Genomic DNA, 24,377 nt, shown 5'->3' with positions numbered 1-24,377 from the left:
CCAAGAAAAGATCGAGATTAAGGTTATCAGCCTATGCATCTAAAAGCTATGGAACAGCATACAGGTTTTAAAAATACTATTTTTATACACTTTGCAATCGTGTTCTCTATTTATAAAAAAAATGCCATTTCATTCTTGTTTATGAAAGATCAGCCAGCCAGCCCATGCATCTAATGATTTTAAAATTAGAAGCTGTGCAAACCAGCTCTGCCAAAATAAAATAAGCACAACCTCCTGCTCGGTTTTGAAACCTACTCCCAGTGAGGTCTGTAAGTATCTTCCTCACAACATGCTCTAGGGCATCTTCTCTGCCCTGTAGAGGTACTTTGTGGGTAACAAGGAACCCGATAAACAATTTATGTCCTGGGCCTGGCTGCTCTCTTCTTACACTGCAGTTTTTCTGGACTTCTCTAGAAATTTCTCTAGTGCTTGCATTCCACATTTAACACGTTTCTGAAATTTTATAGATCCTATCTTCTGATAGCCCATGATCTGGGCATCACAAGGTTACTGTTAAGCTTTAAGAGACACAGGAGTAAAGACAGATGGATAAACTACTGATTTGATAGCGGCATTATTGCTACTGGAGGATTACATGGAGGAGGGTAGGTGTGGAAAAAAAAGGGGCTGCTTACCCATACCCCAAAAGCACCTGCCACAGAGTAGTCGTGGTAGAGAAACTAAGGTGTTGCCCTCAAAGACTATGCTATCTCCAAGAGCAGCTTCAAAAGGAAACAGAAATAAGAAGGTAGGAGTGGAGAAAAAGTGGTTAAGTGCATGCTTATAAGGAAACTGGAAGGTGGTAAAAAACCAAAACAAAACAAAAGAAGGAAAAGAAAACAACTCTAAAACCAGAGACTTATTCACCACGGTATCTTAAATGAGAACAATACAAAAAGTCCTTTCCTACATCAGACTATTGCCATATATGGAATTCTGCTGCAGCAAAGGAATTGCTGCAATGTTTCAAATACATCAATACATGCAAAATATGTAAGATTACATTCTTGAGCATCTCAGAACTGTGCTACACAACTGTAACTGCTTCTGTGATTGACCAGATTCAACTGCATCCTCAATTTTGGATTTTGCACCATTAACTCAAAAAGATCAGGCTCTTTTACAGAAAACTAGGATTCTTTCTTTAGAAATTCAAGCCATCCTTTGTTCATGGACTGCATAAACCTAAGAAGAAAAAAATATACACATTGTACGTTCTGTATTTACCCGAGTTTAAGGTGAGCCAGAAAACAGACCTAACTTTTAGACTTAGTGCTGTGCTGCATTTAAGGGCAAAGACTTGGGAGAAACTACCTTTGCACAGGTATACAAACAGCAACTTTCAGTTCCCAATAAACTATTCATTGGGTAAAAGTTTGCTTCCAAGTGAGGCAGTAATTCCATGAGTGCTCACTGCCTAAAGCAACTCAGAATTCATACTATACAAGAGAGGGCACAGCGTGGGCTGTGGCAGTGGACAAGGGCTTTGGGAAATTAACAGTTACAAGACAAAGTGTGATTGGGCAAAGTGACAATGGACAGAAAGAAGTACAGAAGTAAAATACAAGAGTATTTTGCCTCCTCCCACTAAGACCAATTTTAAAAAGTACACAAGTTGCATACACAAGCACCTTATATTTGGTAAAATACAAGTGTACACACATATATTATATATACTTGTGCAAGGGTCAGTTCACCTCTGGGTTTCCATTTTGCACAGATGGCTACAGGAAGAGAATGAGTCTGATTGGCCAAAGATAAAACACATCACAACAGATTTCAGAATCTGTGGCACTATGAGCTGCCAGCTTGGGTCTAAGTTTAAAATTCAACATGTATATTTTGCTAAGAAAAAAAAAAAATAGAGAAAAAAAGTAATTCTTACTTATATTCTAAAAAGGAATTTATGGGGATCCACTGTTTTCACGCAGTCCAGTACTGCTTCTTTTCATTATGGAGTGCATTATGAGTTCTAAAACTTAATTCAACTAATAAATTATGTTAATTCTTAATCTTATTCCATAACAAAAGAACAGTGATGCTACAGTAAAAGAATTTACAACACTTCTGCATACACACTTATGTTAGGGTCACTTAAAAACTCTAAGACTGTGTGCACATGTATATTCTGCAAAAGCGTAATTAAGCAGATAAAAGAACAGAATTAATGTGTTCCACCTGATACTCACCTACAGTGTTTCATTCCAGAAGTCAGAGAAATGAAAGCTTCAGCTGTGCACTTAAAATACAAATGCACAAGACTAAAATGCTAAGATGACTGTTCCCTGAATTTCCCCAAACCACACTACAGACAAAAACTGTTGCTAAAGATCTGCATTAAGTACCTACTATCACTGTGTATGTACAGTACTTCCTTACAAGCAAAATGCTTACAAGTTTCTGTCACCTAATATGATTTAGAAGGTCTTTAAACCAGTGTGCAAAACAAAGCAATAATGTAATGATTTAATTAAGCAGAACGAAAACAAGACTGTGACCTTTACTGCTTAATTTTTTAAGGTCTAGGCATACACCCAATGCTACGATCAAACAGGTATTTTCTGGTTTTCATAAGCAAAAATTTAGGTAATGAACAAGGGATCACCTGCATCATCAGGTGTCCATGGATTACGAGTTGGCTTTTCAGAGGTTGGTCCCGAGGTAGTGATCATTCTCACACTAGGACTAGATGATCTACTGCTGTTTCTGCTCTCCTGAAATGATAAAACAAAATAAAATTACAAGAAAAGTTAACAGAAGACTTTGAAGGATCATTTCAAAAACAATATTAAAAAGAAAAATAAATGTGAAGAAACCTGGACCTATGCATCATCCCAAATACCCTTCTCCCCAAGCTTTTACCTTGAAAGCTCTCTACAGTTTGGTCAACTTTATAAGCATTGCAGGGATAATTTCATCCCCATTTCTCCTCCATCTTTACTGTATAAAAAGAAATGGCAATAATTTGGCTATTCAGCATAATAAAAGGCAGTGTGAACAATGTGTTCAAGAACTTTATATAAAGCACAACACTAGGTCTAGGAATTTTCACACCACCATTCAGTGAAATGAAGCAGCTCCATAACACAAGTGAAGAAGTTTGTATCCAATGGTTAATCCATGAAGAGAAATGCATTCACCTAAATGAATGCAGCTCAGTAACTGCACTAGACTGTGGGGTATCAGTCTGGAGTTTTCTTGCTGTTCTTATGTTAGCTCACAGGTTATTTGATTCATCTTCAGAAAACATTAAAAAAGTGTTTAATCAAACCAGATCAATGAACTAAAGCAAAGTCATTAGAAAATGAGTGCATTCTTTCTAACACACCAAATTAAGAAAAAAAAGATTCTGTAGGAAGTTCCTATACCTACAGCTTGACTCCTTTAATTCTTTTGCTTACCGAAGTGCAAAAACATAATACACAATTCCTTATTCTAGCAAGGTGCCTTTCCAGATTCTTATATATATATATATATATATATATATATATATATATTTGTACCTCAAATATGCCCCTCACTAAAATGAAATTAACATAGGAAAGGACTTACGATCATGAACCACAGTATGTTTTGCAGATTAAGAAATGAATAAAAATATAAGTTGCTACTAAACTACAATTATTTTCAATGTGGTATAAAGAAATTATTAATGTCCCTATTTTTCAAAAGAAGTATTCAAATATACATTAACTGGAAACCGTATTTCTTTACGAGTCTAATTTCCAAATATCCTATCTTAATGTAATTTTTGAAAGCCAGGATCTCAGTCAAGGAACAATTAAAAGAGTAACAAGATTAAACACACTGAAATATCCATTATTTCAACTGCATTACATTTCTTGCGTAATTTTTACTGACCATTTAGTGTTTCATGTTAAGTAGCCAGAAACTGAGATATAAACTATTTCAGAAATAATCTGAGGGATAATGGAATGACACATTTTGAAAAAGCTTTTGGCTATGGATTCTGAGCTTCCTGCTTACTGACAGCGTCCTCATATATGAATGACAAACACATTAAAAAAATGAGAAGGCAGAGCAAGCACCTTTAACAGTGTGTAAGTCCTTTAAGGAAAAAGAGATTTGTGGAGTGTCTATGGTTGATAGCAAAGGGCACCTGAGTAGTACTCTGGTTACAGGAACCTCTTCATGCTATACTAGATTGCTCACTGTACCAGATTGTTTTGATCCATCAGCAGAAAAAAAATTAACAACCTAAACACGTTTCCTTGATAACATTATTTAGAGAACACTACTAGAGAGTGAGGTAGATGGTAAGGATTTGTAGATGATGCATACCTGAAAAGCACTGCCAAGTCCAAGGCAAGCTCCCCAGACTGAACACCTGCTCCATGACAGCACTTGAGCATGAGCTGTGTGAGATGCTTTAAACCTCCTGGACATTAGTGACAGGTAGGCCAATGAGCATTCCTTAGATATTGATTTCTTCTATTCCTTCACAAGTATCCTTTTATCCTTGCTTCCTCCAGGTATCTCAGTATTCTCAATATACTTAATAACAGGTTACTCTCAAGTAATCTTTGCCAGGTGGCCAAACCCACATGGCATTGTTGGCTTATTAGCTTCCATTTTTCAAAGACTTGAAGTCTTGTAAAACTGGCATGCTCTGAGGAATAATGTTCCCCCCTGCATTCCCCAGCTCTCCCACACATCAAGGCTTAATTTGATTTGGCAACATTGGGTTGCCAATTAAAAAGTGTTAATTACACTAGCCCTGTTTCCTCAGCCATGGATTTTAACTTGCTGTGAAAGGGGAAGGCAAAAAAAGATTAGAAGAGAGTATCTGTGACCCATTTCAGAACCTCCCAGGCAGAGGGAAGTTCATGTATAATGCCATATCCCTCAAATGATCCCACTTACCCTGCATGTATGTGGGCACCTACATTCTAACCTTGTTGCTCTATACAATAAATGGTTGTAAACTTATAAACTAAAAAGTTTATAAGAGGTAGTTTTCATATTTTGTTAGCACTGTGAAGGCTTATGTACCCAATAAGATACCCAGGCAAGAACATGGATCACAACCTGCAGTTCTAGAGTGATTATGCCAAACATGTTTCTTAGGATTTGTAGAACATATCAAATTCTGTAAAGGCTCTGTTCAGTGTAAATAGCAGATCTGATGTTCCTACACACTGGAAAGTTATTCATGGCTGCAGTTGAGAGCTCACACATCTGGTTTTGTGTTACAAAAGTGTTCAGGCAAGAACAGTAATGCTGGACAGACAGCACAATAGTGTTTTAAAATGCCTGTACTGGGAAATGGAAAGGCAGATGAAGCAAATCAGTGCCAAAAAAAATTATGTGGGAAAACAAACAGGGTAGCACAGTATATGGACAGAAACAAATGACTGAAAACCTGACTTTACAGAGAGGGTTGCATCAGGGCTGCTCATGTCACCTGGATTGAGGACTAAGGTCACCAAGCACTAAAGAAGTCTGAGAAAAAGCAGACCCCCCAATCCCACAGGTGATCCAATGATGGAAAACCTTTGACTTTGACTATTTTCCCATCTGAACTGTTGATGCAAAAAGGTTGGATGAGCAGTAAAATCATATACAAAGCACTACTACCACCTGCTCTTGATAACATCCATAAGAGCAACACTGGTAAATGTCTCAACAACAAAAATAGCAATCATCAGCCATACAAATCACACAAAAAATTCTTCTTCTAGAAATAAAATATAGATACAACTAAAACATACAAGAAGGTTAGATTAAAAAAGACTAGCAGTTAAGGAAGGAGACCAGAGTCTTAATCTACCCTTTCAGGTAAGTATCCCAAACTTTGGAGTATTGATTATTATTAAGTCCAGTGTTTGCCTCCACCTTAACAGACATTACACTCAAAATTGGAAAAATGGTCCTGATTTTAAAAATAGTTATAATAGATTTATATTCTATTTGCTTACAAATCTCTTCTATTAAATGAAATTTATTAATGAAAATTAATTTTCATTTATAATAAATTTCATTTATAAATGAAAATTATTAAATAGAAATCTATTCCTGAAATCAGTTTTACTGTGTCAGCCAAATAGTCATTAAAAAAAAAAAAAAAAAAAAAAAAGAGGGGGAAAAAAAAAAGAAGTGTCAAAATGGCACTTGATTTTGAGGAGGACAGGAGTTTACAAGGGCTGGGTGTGGGAGCAGAGGCAGGCAGTGGCATGGCAGCTCAGTGAAGAAGTGTGTGCTGCAGGGTGGGTGTAAAGGAGAATTGAATCCAGGAAAGAAGGATGTTTGCAAGAAAGAAAGGGAGGAAGATTTTCACATTAGAAAGCATAACCTATATAAGGTATGCTGCATATGGAGAGATACAGTAAGCTGACCATAACTATGCTAGTCACGAATGTTTTTCCTGCTTTGGCTAGTGGATTGCTTATATGGAGAGTAGCTCAAGATTTTTCTTAAGAAATCAAGGCAATGAGGTCCAGAACTATAGAGACCCATAAAGAGTAATCTTGTCTTGTTATAACTGTGCTTGCTTTCATTATTCTTTTTCAGTCTATTGGTTTTGTTTTTTCTTTAAATACACAAATATATGTATGCTAGAAGTCAGCATTAGTTTCAGCAGACTTTTCTATCGCTTCTCACTCAAAAAAGGGGGTAAAATTTAATCATTTATTAAGCCAGTGCAAAAATTTCTTCCAAAGTGCATTTTCATGCCTGTTAAAATACTATTTTTTTCTGGTTTATCATAATATTACCAAAACCTGCAAGATATAAGCAGATAATTGTAATCCTTCCACTTAGACTTCCAATATGTACACTACCAGAAGCAAGAAAGTAAAATGTGATTCTGGCACTTCTATAGATCATCACCAGGAACTGGCAAGGTAAATAAAAAAACTTTTCTATATCCTCCTGGTCACAAGGACAATTTAGTTAGAATGACCACATAAGCAGTAGAATAGCTTTCAAAGAAAGATTACAATAAAGTTATTAAGATATGAAGTAAATGTTCTACATTTTTAAATATTAAATAATTTATTTAAAAGAACAGCATGGTAAATTTTAAATAAAAAATGCTGTAATTTGATGTATTCATACGTTAATCAGCAGTTAGGTATAACTTGTACTGTCACTTTTTTATTTCTCCAAGTCTTACATATTTTTATTCTTACAATTACCTGAACAAGCTAATATATTTCTTTAATATGTTTAGCAGATTAATTTCTTTCTAACAAACCTGTCTTCTCTGATGATACCAAAATGCATTTAAGACTCATTTGTTTCTGTCTGATAGATATACATGGTAAATTCTAGTTATACCTTGGGGATTAATGACATTTCTGTGACTCTCACACTCCATGGAATTAAAGGATCAAATGTTGGTGTCCCTGGTAACAAACTCCCCCCCCCAAATTATCTCCCATTTTGAATTATTGCTGAAGATTGTTTAATATGGAAACCTGAATAACCTTATGAATACACTAAGATTCAATTTCCACATTCAAGTAACAGCAGGGTTCTCAAAACTGTCAATTCAAACTAACAGCCAAAGAGCCCCTGTGATTTACTGAAACTGAGAGCAAATCAATTAAAAACACAAAATAAAACCATCTGACTGAAGCATTAGCTGTACTTTTATCATTTAACATGTTCTTAAATTTATTTTATTATCAGTTTAATTTCAATTTTATGTAGCATACCACTGCGTCTGCTTTCAAAGCATGATACAAGAGAAGCTATGTTACTATAAAATATCTAATTGAGTCTTCCTTTAAACAAAACTGTGTGACAGTACCCTCCTGCAAACCTTTCACAAGAAATGGGAGCTATTTACTTACTACTGTAAGGTACTATTCAGGGCTCAGAGACTGATACTGAATACATTTATAACACTGATGCACTTTTTTAATTTTTATGGAAAAAGTGAGCCTAATATTATGGGTAACTGCTTCAGACAATCATAAGTAGTAATTACAATTGTTCCCTACATATAGAGAGGTGAAAATGCTTTCCTGTATAACATCTGCCCCCAGCCAAATTCAGTGGTACAAAAAAATCCTGTGTGTACATAAAAATGATACATGCTGCATGAAAGCACTTCTCATCTCGAGCTCATGCATAGTTTACTCTCATGAAATCTCATTTAAATGCAAGAAAAATGACACCACAGTCTGCCAAGCTTCCACATAATGTCTATGAAAGCATCAAAGGTGAAGATTTCCAGATCAGTTTCCCTGTACAGATTCAGTGTTGACTTTACTGACAGATAAAGAAGAGATGAGAAAGATGTTACCTGACTGGACTCTGTTCCAGCAACACTAAGATCTTGAATGGATCTGCGCCTCTGCTGTCCGTTTCCTGCTAGGAAAAAAAACAAAACAAAAACAAAACAAAAACAAACCAGTGAAATCTGTTCAGAACAAAATAAGAAGGGTGCGACTGTTGCAGAGGAGCTTGGAATTTGTACAAATCCACAGAGAGAAAGTGAGAGAGGGGGAGAGAGAGACAGCTGCAGAATTTTAACTCAAAATATGCTGGCCTGTCAACAAAAAGTATACCCTAATACAATAACCACTCCTACCACATGAATAGCTGCTGCACTCTACTCCACCATCTTCTGTCACATGTATTTGGTCAGGCTTAGTGCACAGGGCAGGAGCTGATGACGACATCTATTTCAAGTGCGTTACGTTATGGGGATTTCTAAAAGCCAGACTGCAAAGATAACAGCCTGCCAGCTTTAACCTGTTGCTCTTTGGCATGCCCAAGGAACACAGCAAGGACTCGTGCCTGTGTGCCTCCTTCTGCCCTACCAAGAAGTATGAAGCAGAAGCGCTTCCTTCTGGTCTGTGTCTCCTTCAGATGAAGGAAACTGTGTCCTGTCCTCATGCTGGGAGAACTGTGAAAAGGGGACTGCTCGGCTGAATCAAATCTCCCCATCAACCTCCTGAGCACAATGCTGTAATCTTTTCCTCCCCTCCTTCCACCTGTTCGCAATTATCCACCAGTGACAGCTACATAAAACAGTTTAAATTTTAACACTGACAGGCAATCAAAGGCATTTCCAGGAAAGAAAGTCTCCTTGAAAATAAATAACAATAATAAAAAAACCCCGATTATGCACCGGAATCTCCCCGGCTACTTTGATTTTTATTACAGTGATTGTTTACAGTATCTCTTGAGAGCAGGTCAGCTGTCCAAAAGGAAACACGAAAAAGTCCTGAGTAACAGCTGACAATGCTCAAAATTCTTGCTCTTCGCTCTGCCTTACGTAACTTTTCTACTGGAGGGGAGCATCTGAAACATGTGGTGCAGCCATGGCAGCCCCTCGCCCAGTGACCCTGCACACCACAGCCAACCCAGCTCACTCACAGCCCTGCAACAGGCATTGCATTTTTAACCTTTCAGATACTTCTTATTCAGCATCATTTCCTTAGGATTCCACAGTCTACCTTGACAGGTGTTTGGATTTGCAATGGTTGATACAAAAATGCTAGGGTACGCAATATTAATTGATACACTTAATGGGATCACACTTGTACATCTTTAAATGTAAGTACTATTACATGTAGGAACAAAACAGCAATACAAAATTCTCAGTGTCACTTTATAGTCTTAAATTATACTACGAGAAATATAGAAAATACAACGAGAAAATAAGCATATAAGAAAATCAAGGAGTCTAGAACAGGACTCTGTTCTCTATACTCTTTTCTCTGATTACAGATGCATTTGAATTGTAACTTCTCTGTGGTCTTGATATTTTGCTTCTGAAGTTCAGGGAAAGTATATATTTTCTTAATCAACAATGGCTGTACTATGTTTAATATGTCAATATCAGAGATTGTGTGAATGACATGGCTACGTCAAAATTTCCAAACTTGTTCACTTGTAGTGAACTTTTTCCATTAGCTAAGCAGTTAACAAACAAGACTATACACTTCATAAAAAAGGATACTTCATCTGGCTGACATAGCTCATCTCAATATTCAAGATATGGGCCATCCGCCCACAACCGATACAAAATTACGTGCACATTTCATTCAACAACACTGTTATAAAGTTAGCTCAGCTGAAATAGGCTTGCAAAAATATCTGAAATTCTCATTTCAGATTAGCAACATTTGTGAATTTAAGGAACCCGGCACATGTGTTGCTGAAATATTAGAACATGGCTGCCAAAATGTTAAAATAATCAGGGTGGGGTGCAAGAAAGAAAAGAAATTGCCTTGAGGGTGGGAGAAAGAGGGGCCAAGACTACTGCGTTGTAATAAATGAACACCTTTAAATGAAATATCTTCAAGTTAGTAGCATGAGAGAAGAGCAAGCTCTACTAGGCAATGCCATTTTAATTAGTGTAACTATTGCAGACATCTGGCAAATAAATAGGTTAGACAAAGCAGAAACAGACTACAAATAAACAAATACTTATTGCTCCAGATTCAAGACAAATCTCATTTGAAAAATACACTTTGATATATAATCTTTTTTTGAAATGATAGCTGCTACTTTCACTATGCTTTACTCTCACAGTTTTGATCTTCTTGTTACCTCTACATCCATTTAATTTTTTCTCATTATAAAAATTAACAAATTTCTATGTGCACAGTATGTATACAGTAGCTTGATGCACTGTGTCAGGATTTCAGTGGTTCACAGGATTTTAAGATTAAACATCAAACATCACAAATATCCTTCATGCCCTCAAAAAAAAAAAAAAAAAAAAAAAAATCATTCACATATGGTTGTTCACTTTCTAAAATGAAATTAAAAAGGATCAGGTAACTTCTATCATGTGCTGCCCCACAGAGTCCAACAAAAACAAATTCTACAACTTAAGGCTTCTGATCACTCCCTCACCAAATATCCAGACCAGCTATGAAATCTTCTCCTTGCCCTTTAGCAGATACACACATATCCTTTTACACTTTCTTATTTGGCACAGTACTCTCTCTTCCTTACACACCTTTAAGACTCAAACATCTCTCACAGCACAGAATCACCAGTGACTGTAACAGTGCTGGAAGGATCTTAGAGAAGTTAAAACACTGATCTGAATTCCAGAAGAATGAAGTGATATGGGGAGTCACGGGTGAGATTTCTGGCTTATATTGGTTTTAAAAGTAGATGGAAAAATTACAGACCCCAAAGCACCTATAATTCCTATCCACTTTCAACATACACTTAACAAAACCTTCCTATCCTGAGTAATTATTTATGCAGTGCCAATGCTGTAAGAATCTTAATGCTGTGGCATTAATGCTGTGACAGATGACAAAATTACAAAGCCAAATGCATGCATGCTATATGTATGAAATTACTAATGTTGCCAGTGAAGGAAAGGCTGTACTGTACTTGTAGGTATATTTGCTACTATATGTGCTGCTCAACTAGTGTGTATCAAGGAAGTGTTCTGATTATTTTTCTTGATCATATTACAAGTTATACTTGGATTTTATTTTTTGTTTCTTTCTTTAAACGTATAGCTCTTAATCCTTCCGTACTTCCTAGGGTATTTTTCATATATATAAAAAACCTCAATGTTGCTCCTTGTTTTAGAATTGATACTTCACTTAGCTACCTGGCTGCAGGTAAAAACTGCTGAAAACTTGTTTGCCATGCTGTTACACAGTAAAGGAATTACTTGATCCATTTTTCAGTTTCTAAGTTTTGTAAGTTAACAATACAAAAATAATATCTTAAACGAAAGAACATTCACTCTACCCTCTTATTTAAACCTATTCAGAAAGAAGAACTAACATATATTAAAAACTTCCACATCTGTCAACACAGAACATTCAACAGATAAAATTTTGTATTTTATGACCTCGGCAGCATAATCAGTTCACGGATGAGAAGCAGCTGAGGCAACACATTACGAAAAACCCCAATGATAGCAGATGTAGTACTCATACTTCTAAAATAACCCTGCCTCAAAGCAGCTGATTCATGGTAACATTCCAGAGTGGTGCCTTCCCTCTCTGGGAAGCAGCTGCTTCACCATGTGCTCAGCAGAACTTCCGGCAGCAGCTTCAGAGTGGGTCAGGGCTCAGGCTGCCCCAAGGAGTGAGGGAAACAGTCCTGCAGTCAGAGGTGCCCAGGGAAGCTGGAAGGAGCTGGGACTGTGGCGACAGAGCTGAGGAACACCACGGCAGGAGACTGAGATGGAGAGACCAATCTGGGGTGACTGGGAAGCTGAGTTAGCAGGGGAAAAGCATGTTAAGAGGCCAGGACTGAAAAGCCTTGTGCTGAGAGATTAAGGGAACAGTTGAGAAACAGACCATGCTACACTGTCTTTAAAAGAATAAGTGGGTAAGGTACTTCTGAGTAACTGCTTAAGGCACAGAGGTAAATATAATTAGTATACTGGGCACTGGATTGCACACCTATCATGTAAAGATTTCTCTCTTTTTCTGGCCTTGGGGTTCTTGTGGCAAAGCTGTTCTGACAACCAGACAACTTCTAATATACACTCCAGTTTTATCTCCAGGTAATTTCTTTTTCCTTCATAGTGCAAATATTGTCTTTAAGCTTTAGTTCCTAGTTTTTAGCTACAGATTCACCTATAGAAAATACTTATTGAATTATCAGCTTTCATTTTGTGGGCTAAAAAAGCCATGCTTTCATATTCTTTTTTATACTCTCTGTACCACCCTAGAAGCTGATCTTGCTATTATTTTGGAGTGCATGTATGTTTCCTTTATATGGCTGCTCAGAACAGTATGTGAATTCCTGATTTAACCTCAACAAGGGCCAGTAAATAGTGTTAGTGCTTCTTTATCTTTCCTGGAAATTAATACTAAGATTTCAGTAATTCATAACTGCATGACAGTAGTGGCTTATACTACTACTTGGGATCAATCTGCATGCATCTGCTATGGTCCCATGCCATCTTATTAAAATAAATAGCTGATAGTCCTTGACCCTAGATTTTTCCTATTTTTTTTTTTTTTTTTTTTTTTTCCCCAGTCACACCAAAATTCAGCCTATGCGATACTCTAATCCTCCTCCTTATGAATAATAATTTCTGATAAACCATTAAGAGTGAACCTCATTATTGCTTATTTAAGACTTTAACACCTTAAATTTTGAGAGAATTCATTAATATGCTTGCTCCAATCCTATACACCCCCCCTAATTTCTACAGGTTGCTGTTTCTCTTGTATATATTTCAAATTCACCTTGGAATTCCCATCCTGTCAAGTTCAATTTAAATAGTTCAGGTAAAGAATACCTAATTGACTGCCACTACCTGAATAAGTAAAACCAATAGATTGGTACAATCTACTTGGTGAAAATGACATGGCATTTTATTTCACTGACTTTTAAAGTGTTCTCTGAGAATTTCAAGGTTTCTTGGAAACCTGGGTGCTGTTACAAGCTGACAGCGTGCACAGACAAGAGGCACTCAGCTCATGGAGATTATTTACCAGGCTTTCATCACATACTGACACTGCAAAACTTGACAGATCTCTTCACTGATCTCTTCTTGATCTCTCAGGATTTCATTTACACCGTGGCAGACCAGGACACCTTGAAAACTGCAGTGGAAAGCTACACTAGTAAACTTTCTTGCTGATTTGTTAGCACCAGTGTCAAATGGATTTTCTTTTCATGGATAGCTGCATTATTCTTTGGAATCTACACTGACATTCTTTTTGTTTTTATAGATAAACTTCAATAAAGTTACATGAAATAAACTTTAGTACAAAATTATCTTTTGCATTCAACTTCAAAATACCAAACAATGCCAAGATTTACAAGGAAACTTCCTCAGATGACATAAATTCAGAGTAGGGGGTCCCTAGCTTTTAATTTATCTCTAGCTTAGCAGTAGATATAATTATTTGTACCTCCTGCCTCCGAAAAATAAATCTGAAGCAACTGGTATACTTATTGGAGTTTGGAATTGATTACTTCTTTTTAGGCACTGACAAATATGAAATGAAAGAAAGAAATCTACTTTGAATGTGGAAAAAAAAGAAAAGAAAAAAGGAATGGGAAAGTAAATCGATATGCTGCTAGCTAAATACAGACTTGGGAAAAATGAGAATTATTTGTTAAAATCCCATCTGATATTATGATCTATGGGTGCGCCTGATTATACTGATTTTCTTCCTGTCCAAAGCTTCTCCTAAAAGTTTTAGTTTGCATTAAACACAACAGAAATACCTCATGCAGACACATTTTAGATCTAAAAAAGAGTACTCAAACGTAAGAGTTACATAGATTAAATGTTATTATTTTCTTAATCACAAGTATCACACAGATTTGAAGTTCTGTACAAAACGTATTTAAGCTTTTTTGTTATACTAATATTTGATTAGATGAAAAATGGTTGCTCAAACACGACAAAGATCAGGGCAAGGTAATTTATCTAGACAGGAATTTTTCAACATAAGTTGAAAATGAGGTATTGTAATAAAAGACTGCATAAATAGTTTTGCTCTGTAAGGCACCTAACATCGCAAAGAATTCATAAAGGAGAAAAAAATTCCTTTGTCAATAAAAGTAAATTTGAAGATGAAAATCCTTTACTGATCAAAGCAAGTCTGCACTGAAATATGCTTCTCTTTACAGAGACGTTATGAAACAAATTACTGGGATAAGTTCTGCCCTAGAGCAGCTGGAGCAAGAAGTATTTTTAGCAGTCTGATCATTATTCCGGCATCTTAACCAATGGAAGCGTTCACCTGGTATGCGATACCTGGTATGATGATCTCAGGGACATCCAGAATGTTGCCAAATGAAGCAGTTTTACGATGGCCTCGTTTAGGCTTGGAATAGGCTGAAAAAATACACATATACAATACACATGCAAAACACTAAAATGGCAATAGCAAAATTATTAAATTTCTAATACTGCATTTCTCTTAAGTTTGGTTAAACTAGAGTTCATGCAAAAACGTGTCATGCAGAGTAAACTGCATTGCCTTCCACTCATGCTTACACATAGTAAAGCAACTGTTAAAAAGCAAAAAAAATGCACAACTAGCTGACATTACAACACTGTGTAATTAGTTACAGTTAGCAACACAACAGTCGAACACAGAAAGCAGCATGGCAACAAGGAAGGGAGAAACCAAATGTAATTATCTGAACAGAGTACAAATGAAATTATTTCAGATCACCTGTATATTCAGAATAAATTCTTGACTGCCTGAACTCATATACCATTTTCTCTTTAGTGTTGGGTACAAAGTATTTTATAAACAAGATTCATAGCTAGGTACTTCTGTCTCCTTAAATCACATCCTTTCAAGGAATATCTCATTCTATCTCTGAAAAAAATGCTTTCTCTTACTACATTTTTCAGTCATTCCTGCCTTTCATTCTTTTGTTCTATTAGTGAAGATTTTTTGTTTTGCACTCTGGGCATCACTACCAACTGTTTAATTTTTGAATTATGTTGAAGAAACTTGATAAACTTTGGAATACAATCTATACATTTTTTATTTTACTGCTTATGTAGTTTAAGACAAATAGTTCCTATTTAGAGAAAAACCTGACAACATCTCCCAAAAGAAGAACATTGCAGCATATCCACCTCAAACTTACTATGTAATGGTGATGTGTATTATGTGATTTAGTCTAACACTTAATCTAGTGATAGATAGAACAAGAAGGTTAAATAAGTCTTGACCCAACTGACTCTTTACAAACAGCACAATTCTCAGCCAGCCACACAATTTTGTTTAGGTTCACAGCACATTGTTTCCGTCACAGTTAACAAAAAAAAAAAAAAAAAAAAAAAAAAAAAAAAAGCAAAACCAAGATAGTGCTGTTTCATCTCTTTTTGAAAAGGTCAGATGGGTCTGACCTAATTTCTAATAGTCCACTACTACCTGAAGACGTTTCTTTAGAATATTCTGAAATAATAATCATTATTTAAAGCAATGTCCTTAAGGAAGACAGACAACAAAAATTAAAAACTCGCATAAAGGAGAACCAGATTATCTACACTCATTTGAAGAACTCACACTGACTTTAGACTGTCAGAGACCAAAGTGAATCCTGACATATTTTAAAATAAAACCAGCATGTTGTTATTATCATGTAAGTACACAGCTGCCTTCTGTGTTAGGAAATCTTTAGGGATATTCAGGGTGAGATGTGCTACACAATCACTGACAATACAAAAGACAAATCTTGGAATAAGGCTTTAAAATAAGAACACAAAAGTAACAAGTGTTTAGGGTAACTTCAGTACTTAGTAATACAAAATCTGGAGTAATCATAATACAATGAAGAACAAAAAAAAAAATAAATGAAATAGTCATGGTGCACAAAAAGCCAGACTGTAACACATAGCTCCGTAATAATCACAGCTACTAAATTACCCTGGTTTTCAGATTGTTAGAAAAATACTAGAATGGCTAAATAACCCAGGGTTAACCAAAGTAATTTTGTCTGATTATTTAGATATGTGATTATATACCATAACAAAAAAAAAAAAATTCATTTATGAAACTTAAAAATTGAAGTTTGCATAGATTAATGAACAACTTTTGATGAAGAAAAGAGACAAGAAAGTGTTTGCCAAGTATACACATTTTTATTAATTTACTCCTCTGGGAAAAATAAAGATACCTTTCAGCACAAAATACTGTATTTGTAATACTTACACACAGATTCCAATCCAAGGATTCAATGTTTAGACACAGAAGTTTATAGCTACCTGAAGTAAACCTGGCAAAATGCTTGTAGGTGCTTTTTTTTTTTTTTTTAACCAGAAGATACCAATGGTTTATTAATCTGACTAATAATATCTAACTATGTTTCGATTTCTGAAATCTGTCAAGTGGGTTTTAAAACTTATTTGGGAACATGCTTACCTTTAAACCCACCTCTTACTTTCAAAATATTAAAGGAATAATATTGAAGGAAATGTTATTTTAGAAATTTTGCTAGCACAGATGGAAAAACTCTTATTTCAGATGAAAAGGAGAAAGTTTTGCATTTGGAACAGGACTGACATTTAGAAGTCTCTATGATTATTAAAAAAGGTAAAAGTCTACTTTGACAAAAGTAATCTCTCCTGCTAGCTTAGAAATACCCAATTAAATAACTCAACCTTGCTGAACGTACAACTGTGAATGACACCATTTTTCCCTACAATTAATAAAAGAGAGCAAAAACTAGATGAAAAGTTTAAGTACTAAGCATTAAGTATTTACATATGGCTAATGGTGTGAACCTTCTGTAAGAAGGTGCTTTACATCTTCCTTCCTCCTTTCCTTTCTTCCAATTTCTTAGCCAACCCCCAAATATCCTTTAATTTTACCTGTGATGGAAGCTATTCTTGCTTCTATTTCAGACATGTCAGCACTCATCCTTTTGGCTTCTCCTGAAACAAGGGCTGACTGTGGTCTTGCACGAACATCTGACAAACTCTCCACGCTGCTCCCACGAGATGGGGGTAAACTCAAACGGCCAGGATCACCCTGTTTCAACAGTCACATTTGAAAAAAAAAGAAACAACATTTAAAGAAGAAAGAAGCCCCCTCCATTATATGCACAGCGTGTACGTTAAAAAATATTTCTCTAACGTGCATTTTAAACGTGACAGCATTTAAAATCTGTAATTGAATAAATGGGAATAATTTAGCTATTACTGGCATACAAGAACCAAATATATGCTGCTTTCAAAATAATGTAACTTTATGCAGATAAAAATTGAGTAGAATTAGACAGATATTGTCACTAGAGGATCTTTGTATTTCTTCATCCTACTTGAAATAAAATATAGTATTTTCAAAATTCACATGAATATTTAATCCTTCCATGTAATACTAATATTTTAGTTATAAATAAAGGCAGTGATTTAAAATATATATATTCTTTTTTAACCTAATGAATCTCTTAAATGAAATTAACTCTTTTTAAAAAAATTATTTAATGGGAGATCTTATTAGAGCCTTCCAATTTACCTTTTTGGAATTATTCCATATTTTTCAAACTTCCACATTCTCTTTCTGTAACTGACTCAATTTCATACATTGTTTGAAAGAAGACACTGATGTTTTGTAGCACTTACAGCACTTTGTCCATTTCATTATTATGGTTTAAAATTGCACACATTGGCTTACCGGCTGCTTGGCTGTATTTTTCATTTGCTGTGCCAATTTTGACTCTAAACGTTTAATTGTGTCATTGGTAGAAGCTCCTTGGAAGTCACTTGGTTCCATGTTAGCATCACTCTTGTTACTTGTGTTTGTGGAAGTGATGTCCATGAACGAACCTAGAATTCAACAACAGGGAAAAACTTTTAAGAATTTCTATTAAAAATACTAAAGTGCATCTATTCACTTGAATACTCAGAAGCCTAACTTTGCTTTAAAGCAAATGCTTCTGAAAATGTTTAATGAAAAGCAAACTGCAAGATTGCATCAGATCCATTAATGTAAAAAGTAGAAGAAGTGAAAAACAAAATACACAAGTACAATGATGACATAAGATGTAACTTCTTAAGCTTGCTCTGAAACTGTTGGGGTAGATGTTATATTAACAACACAACCAGCAAGCTCATTCACTACTAACAAGAAAGTGCAACATAAAAAAAACATAGGGGAACACAAATACCTGAAAAAGAAAAGGCAGTATATATTTACAGTCTAAAGAGAGAAATTGTATCCTAAAATAATATGTTGCAGGGTAGAGAATAGCTAGTCAAGTCAGTAAAATACTACAACTGAACAGATTTGTAATTTACAGGTCACTAAGTTGCACAGTAGCTAAAGAAACTTTATGCAAAATAACAATTTGTTTGGAGATAGAAAACAAAGCAACCAAGCAGTGGAAGGTGAAGATACCAGAGATTAAAAACAATTAAAGTGGGAAAAGTGTACTCTAAAAAAGAGAAGACTTGAATGGTGCTTATTTTCTGTTATTAAAAGTATTTCTCTGAGGGCAAGACTACCTGAAAGCCTAGCCCACATTTTATTCCATTCACTTCTCTAATTATTTCCTTGCACTTAATTTAAATTTCTGTATTTACTGAATTTTAAGATAAAAACCGCAGGCTTATACTGTGGAGATCATAACTGAAAGCAGGTAGCAGCCTTTAAGAATAGCCACACATTTTAAATATGTCAACTCCTAAATGTTACATATGAGCAAAAGAGTGTCAATTGCTAGCAACATTCATGTGGAAAAAGGAGGAGACCTTATACGTGGACATTCAGACTCAGTTTTTGTTATACATTTGTTCCCCATTCGAGGTACATTTCAGCAAAACCATTTGGCTGAGAACACTAAACATGATGTGGTATGAGGTCTTAATGAAAAAAACCAGATTCCTGCCCATGTTAAAGGTTTTTGAAAGGTTAGCTTTCCCAATTTGAGTTCAAATTCAGTATGAGAATGTGCTTTATAATCCATCTGCATAATTTCATGTTGCCATTTTTTAATTTATACAAATATACCTGTACTAGTGGCAGAGTTGCTCTGGCCTTCATCTGAATACTGACAAGGATACTGGAGAGGCTCATCTGCTCCTGGAAAGTACTGCGAAAAAAGAGCACAAATTTGATTAAAAAGTAACTAGCAATTGTTTAAAAAGTATTTAAATAGTACATTGTAATTTATAAATACAAATCATGTGCAACACTTATAATTTATATAGAAATAAATAAATGCAATTATTTTTAGTAATACATTGAACTAGGTCTATAACTATTTTTATTAATTTCTGCAAATCTGTTATGAGTTACTATCTCTCTCACACATGAGAGAAATTCTCACTTTCTACTGTGGTAGTTTAATATTTTTTATCAAAAAGAGAGAAGAAAGAGAAAAAAACAAAGCCCATCTGCAGAGCGCAGGGACACCTTTCATAATTCAATTTCCCAACTTGATAAGTTAAGAACTGATTAAGACACTAAAACATTTTTTTATACCCGCATTAAGTGTGTCATTATTTTAACAATTTCCTCCATGGATGGTCGTTGTGAGGGATCCTTGGACCAACACCGGGTCATTAAGCTCTCAATTGGCTTAGGTAAGTTTTTGATCAGTGGCGGCCGAGTACCTATAATTGAAATTAGGAAAAAAGACTTAATTTGTTAAAGAGATTATAAGATGACTGACAGCAACTGATTCCACTCCAGTATTTTTCCAGATAGATACAGGAAAATATGTAGTTGAGTTTTCTTTCACAAAAAAAACCCTGACAAATAAATTCCTTTGCACTACACACAATTACATACAAACATGTAGAAAGAAAATTCAACTTTTTCTCCAGTAGTGGTCTGAATAAATTCACTGAGTGACCAAATATGAAATACTAAGTAATATGTTACCACTTTCAGAAGCATAAAGCTCTAGACCAAACTGAGAACCAAGTAGTAACAGCCTTTTGTTCCTCATGCTGCAGAAACAAGGGGAAAAAAAACAAACTAAACCAACGAAAGTATTATCGAGGGCTGATTTTTGCTCTTAAGTACTTCCCGAGAAATTATTAAGTACTGGAAGTACCAATTTTGGGTGACTTTTTCATGGCCTACACACATTTTTAATTACATATTTTACTTCAACTACTGTATAACCATTCAGCTGTTTTTTGGTTCAAGTTTTGTCTCTTTTTACTATTTCAACAATGGACATCCAGTTGAGTTTAAGACATAAGATGTAGTGACATTTTGCACAGAAAGCAGCAAGTATTAAAAAATGTATTGACCATAACAAGTAATATGTAAAGCAAAAGTGCCACAACTGTTTCAAGTGAGTCACTAGTGCTAACACTTCCTTCCTAAGGAGGAAAACAAAAACCAAACAAAAAAACCCACAAAAAACCAAACAAAAACCAAACAAAAACCAAACAAAAACCAAACAAAAACCAAACAAAAACCAAACAAAAACCAAACAAAAACCAAACAAAAACCAAACAAAAACCAAACAAAAACCAAACAAAAACCAAACAAAAACCAAACAAAAACCAAACAAAAACCAAACAAAAACCAAACAAAAACCAAACAAAAACCAAACAAAAACCAAACAAAAACCAAACAAAAACCAAACAAAAACCAAACAAAAACCAAACAAAAACCAAACAAAAACCAAACAAAAACCAAACAAAAACCAAACAAAAACCAAACAAAAACCAAACAAAAACCAAACAAAAACCAAACAAAAACCAAACAAAAACCAAACAAAAACCAAACAAAAACCAAACAAAAACCAAACAAAAACCAAACAAAAACCAAACAAAAACCAAACAAAAACCAAACAAAAACCAAACAAAAACCAAAAAAAGAGAAATTTAAGTGAAAGTAAGGATAGGTAGGGAATTTGTCTTGCACCTTGCTGAGGCTGATTTATGGCTACTACATTTATGCTTACTTTTACAGTCAATGCTTTTATGCAAGGCACTCATCTCTCCTAACCTCAGCTATTCATGTCCTTTAAAAACTGAAATGCAGAATCTTTTTCTTCATTAAAAAATGCCATTTGCCAACACTTATCTTTGTGCATTATTATTACTATAGTGCTCATTCATCCTATCACTGTCTGTCCATTTCTCCTCTCCATCAAATACGATGGATCCTATCTGGATCCTGTGCTTACCTTAAGCTTCTACCATTTAGTACTGAAGCAACGACACTTGGGAAGAGCATCAGCTTTCATTGCTTATTTGTTAATTACATCTTCCACACAAGCTCATGCTCTCTTTGATGCTGTCTTTCACAAATGGCAGAAACTCTTTGCAGACATTCCACTGAACTACTTCACTATTGTTATTTTATTCTTAAAACTCTGCTTTGCTGTGGTACCTAAAACCACACTGTTAAAAAAGTTACACCACTATCATGATGATGCTACAGTTTATAATTCTGACCAATGTTTTACCACTGCTTTCTTTCATTCAAATCCAACTCCTGTTTATAATCTAAGCTCCTAAAAATCTGTTCTATATAGTGCCTACCATAGTAGAGTCCTGTTCTATAGCTGCAGGTACCTAGACACAAAGCTAAAACAGTTCAAACAGTAGACCAATAACAAACAACAGATAAAAAACATTTTTAATGCCTAATAGCCCTAGAGGAGTTTGGCAGTTTTTAGTATTTCTGAAGACAGGTCAAGTTACTTAAACTCACACATTTACTGTAGATGCCCAATTAAAAAAAAAAAAACAAACAGACAACTCTGATAATAAAACTGTCATTCATCCAGACACAGAGGTTGTGGGGGGTTTTTTGTAGCACAGTTCACTTTTAAAATGGAATGTGATAGCAGAAAGAACATGACTCTTTCCCCTTAGTTGTTCATAAGCTAGTTATGTGTAGCAGGGAATGAAGCAGCCACCTAACAAAAAACTCCCACCGACACAATAGTGGCAGTGTCTAACTATTAAGTCTTTATGACAAAAATGTATATTCAATGAAGCACAAAACAGAAACATTAGTAATTCAAAGCTGCACAGTTAGGAGTTAGGAGTAAATTAACAAATTTACAGGTCAAATACATAACTCCAAATGCAACAAAAGTATTTTCAACTCACCATTGTGAACTGCCCACATTATGCGGAAAGCTGGACCACCAATCTCATCAAAAGGTTTCCTACGGGTAATTACCTCCCAGAGAATAATACCCCAACTGAAAACGTCACATTTTTCACTGTAATTGCTGCCTGGAAGAAAGCCATCAATAGAATTTGTCTCTTTTCTATGTAATATATTAAAAAGAATAGTTTCAGCTGATAAATAGTTCTGTATGCTTCCTTTCACTTCACATTTGTTTTGCTAAGGAAAAAAAGAGTTTTGTAAAGCTGGCTGATTCACACTGACTTAATTCTGAAATCATTTGACACCAAGATCATTAAAAATACCTCTCTCTGAAAATCAGTCCCTTTCACTTGGAGTCATCCTGAAATGATAAAATGCAGTTTTCTTATATCATATAAACCACAATTTATTAAGTTTCAATGATTCAGGATTTTACAGACTATGCTTGCTTCCTCTAAATATTCTTCTTCAAGTCACTTTCAAGTTGTTCACAATATGCCAGCCAGTAAAACCTGTTTTATCCACTGCTCTTTATTAATTACAGGTCTAGCAGAACTGTATTACTGGATGAACAAACCAGCATATTACTCACTATTGTTATTACTCTTTGTGTCACATCATTACTTAACTGAAATTCTTTGAGCACAAGTTCGAGGTTTTAAGACTCATTTTAAAGGTGCAGAAGAGACACAAATGACAGACAATAAGGAATAAAAATTTTCAGAGGCTCCAAAGAAAGAATGCATGCTCTTTAAACCGTAACTCATGCAAATACTGAAAAGAAATGTGAATGGCTAATGACATGGTAACAAAGGCATGAATAGAAATGATGAGATTTGCTCATCTGTCTTCCAACAAGGATAAGAATTGGCATTGATTGGCCAAGAGATTTTTTTTGTTAGAATGTAATCAGAAACTATCACTGAGACAATTTCATAAACAATGAAAAGACAGAAGCCTATATTCAGGTGGATACCCATCACATATCACCCATTTGAACAGGCTCCCCCCCTCTATGAGCCATCTTCCCCTGCCAAACCAGGCAAAGAAAGCAGCATCTGTCAGGACAGTTCTTGCAGACCTGTCAGTTTGCAAGGGCAGAGGAGAGGCAGGCTACAGCATGAACCAGAAGTCATCTCCAATTAAAAGCACTCATTTGTTTTTTTCCCCAGCTACTGATTTTATAAAACTCTTAAAAACTTGAAATCTTCAAAACTCTTTACATCTGTGTCAAAGTAGTTGAAGGTGGCTAATGAGTCCAGAAGTTTCTGGAGAAGTAGTAGCAAGTCAGCTTTATCAGTCAGCTTTTTTTCAAAGGTGATGGGGAAAGTATCTGTTAACAATGGCAGATTGCTAAGCCAAGCAAAGCAGCCCCTCTCATCTACACAGCCACAGCACTTCTGGGAAACACAGCCTGTGACAGGGAACCAGCATCATTCCCATGCTTGAGTGAGGAAAATCTATTTTGTGGCTGAGGAATACTCTATTAATTCTGAAAACAGAGTGCAAAAGAAGTGAGAGAGTATTCTTTGTTGGTTTATTATGTAGCAGACCAGGGTAGAGATACGACCATTCCTTGATTTATCCAATTATCCCCGAACAATTTTAGAATTTTCTTCCAAAAAACAGTTCTGAGATTAGAGCACTTATTAAAAAATATACTTATTACAAAATCCAGTACAGATTAAGATTTTTCACTCAAAAAATCTAGTTTAACAGGGACTGTCCAACTGATTATTTCTAAAAGAAAAAAAAATATCTTCTTTATACAATTTCATTTAATAGTAAAAAAATGTTAAGAAAAGCAGCATTCCTAGCTAAGGAAACAGAGTAGGTATCTCAACATAAAGTGACATAATGGAAAACTTTTTGGCATCTGAATGATCACTCTTGGGT

At 35.2% G+C, this 24,377-nt stretch overlaps 1 protein-coding gene and 1 long non-coding RNA gene across 9 annotated transcripts in view; one reads left to right on the top strand and one right to left on the bottom strand.

Annotated features, from left to right (window-relative positions):
• Positions 1 to 24,377, bottom strand: part of MAP3K7 (mitogen-activated protein kinase kinase kinase 7) — a 47,961-nt gene that overhangs the window by 6,108 nt on the left and 17,476 nt on the right. For 4 of the 7 annotated variants that reach the window (XM_071741313.1, XM_071741318.1, XM_071741317.1 and 1 more), the window contains 8 exons: positions 22,478 to 22,606; positions 19,878 to 20,008; positions 19,404 to 19,485; positions 18,069 to 18,220; positions 17,264 to 17,423; positions 14,687 to 14,767; positions 8,273 to 8,340; positions 2,606 to 2,714 (listed from right to left, as the gene is read on the bottom strand). In XM_071741313.1, the coding sequence (XP_071597414.1) occupies positions 2,606 to 2,714; positions 8,273 to 8,340; positions 14,687 to 14,767; positions 17,264 to 17,423; positions 18,069 to 18,220; positions 19,404 to 19,485; positions 19,878 to 20,008; positions 22,478 to 22,606 (912 nt within the window). The remainder of the gene's footprint in view (positions 1 to 2,605; positions 2,715 to 8,272; positions 8,341 to 14,686; positions 14,768 to 17,263; positions 17,424 to 18,068; positions 18,221 to 19,403; positions 19,486 to 19,877; positions 20,009 to 22,477; positions 22,607 to 24,377) is intronic. The other 3 variants (XM_071741314.1, XM_071741315.1, XM_071741316.1) reach the window with 3 other exon arrangements.
• Positions 10,624 to 13,695, top strand: LOC139794974 (uncharacterized). Of its 2 annotated transcripts, none has more exons than XR_011725334.1 (3): positions 10,624 to 11,071; positions 13,127 to 13,202; positions 13,481 to 13,695. It is a non-coding gene; the product is annotated as an uncharacterized lncRNA (long non-coding RNA). The 2 variants fall into 2 exon arrangements; XR_011725335.1 differs by lacking the exon at positions 10,624 to 11,071 and adding an exon at positions 11,746 to 12,469.

The sequence above is a fragment of the Heliangelus exortis genome, chromosome 3 (genome assembly GCF_036169615.1).
Source record: "Heliangelus exortis chromosome 3, bHelExo1.hap1, whole genome shotgun sequence".
NCBI classification, from domain to species: Eukaryota; Metazoa; Chordata; class Aves; order Apodiformes; family Trochilidae; genus Heliangelus; species Heliangelus exortis.
The sequence above is the reverse complement of the archived record's forward strand: the minus strand, read 5'-3'. Positions and strand labels throughout refer to the sequence as shown.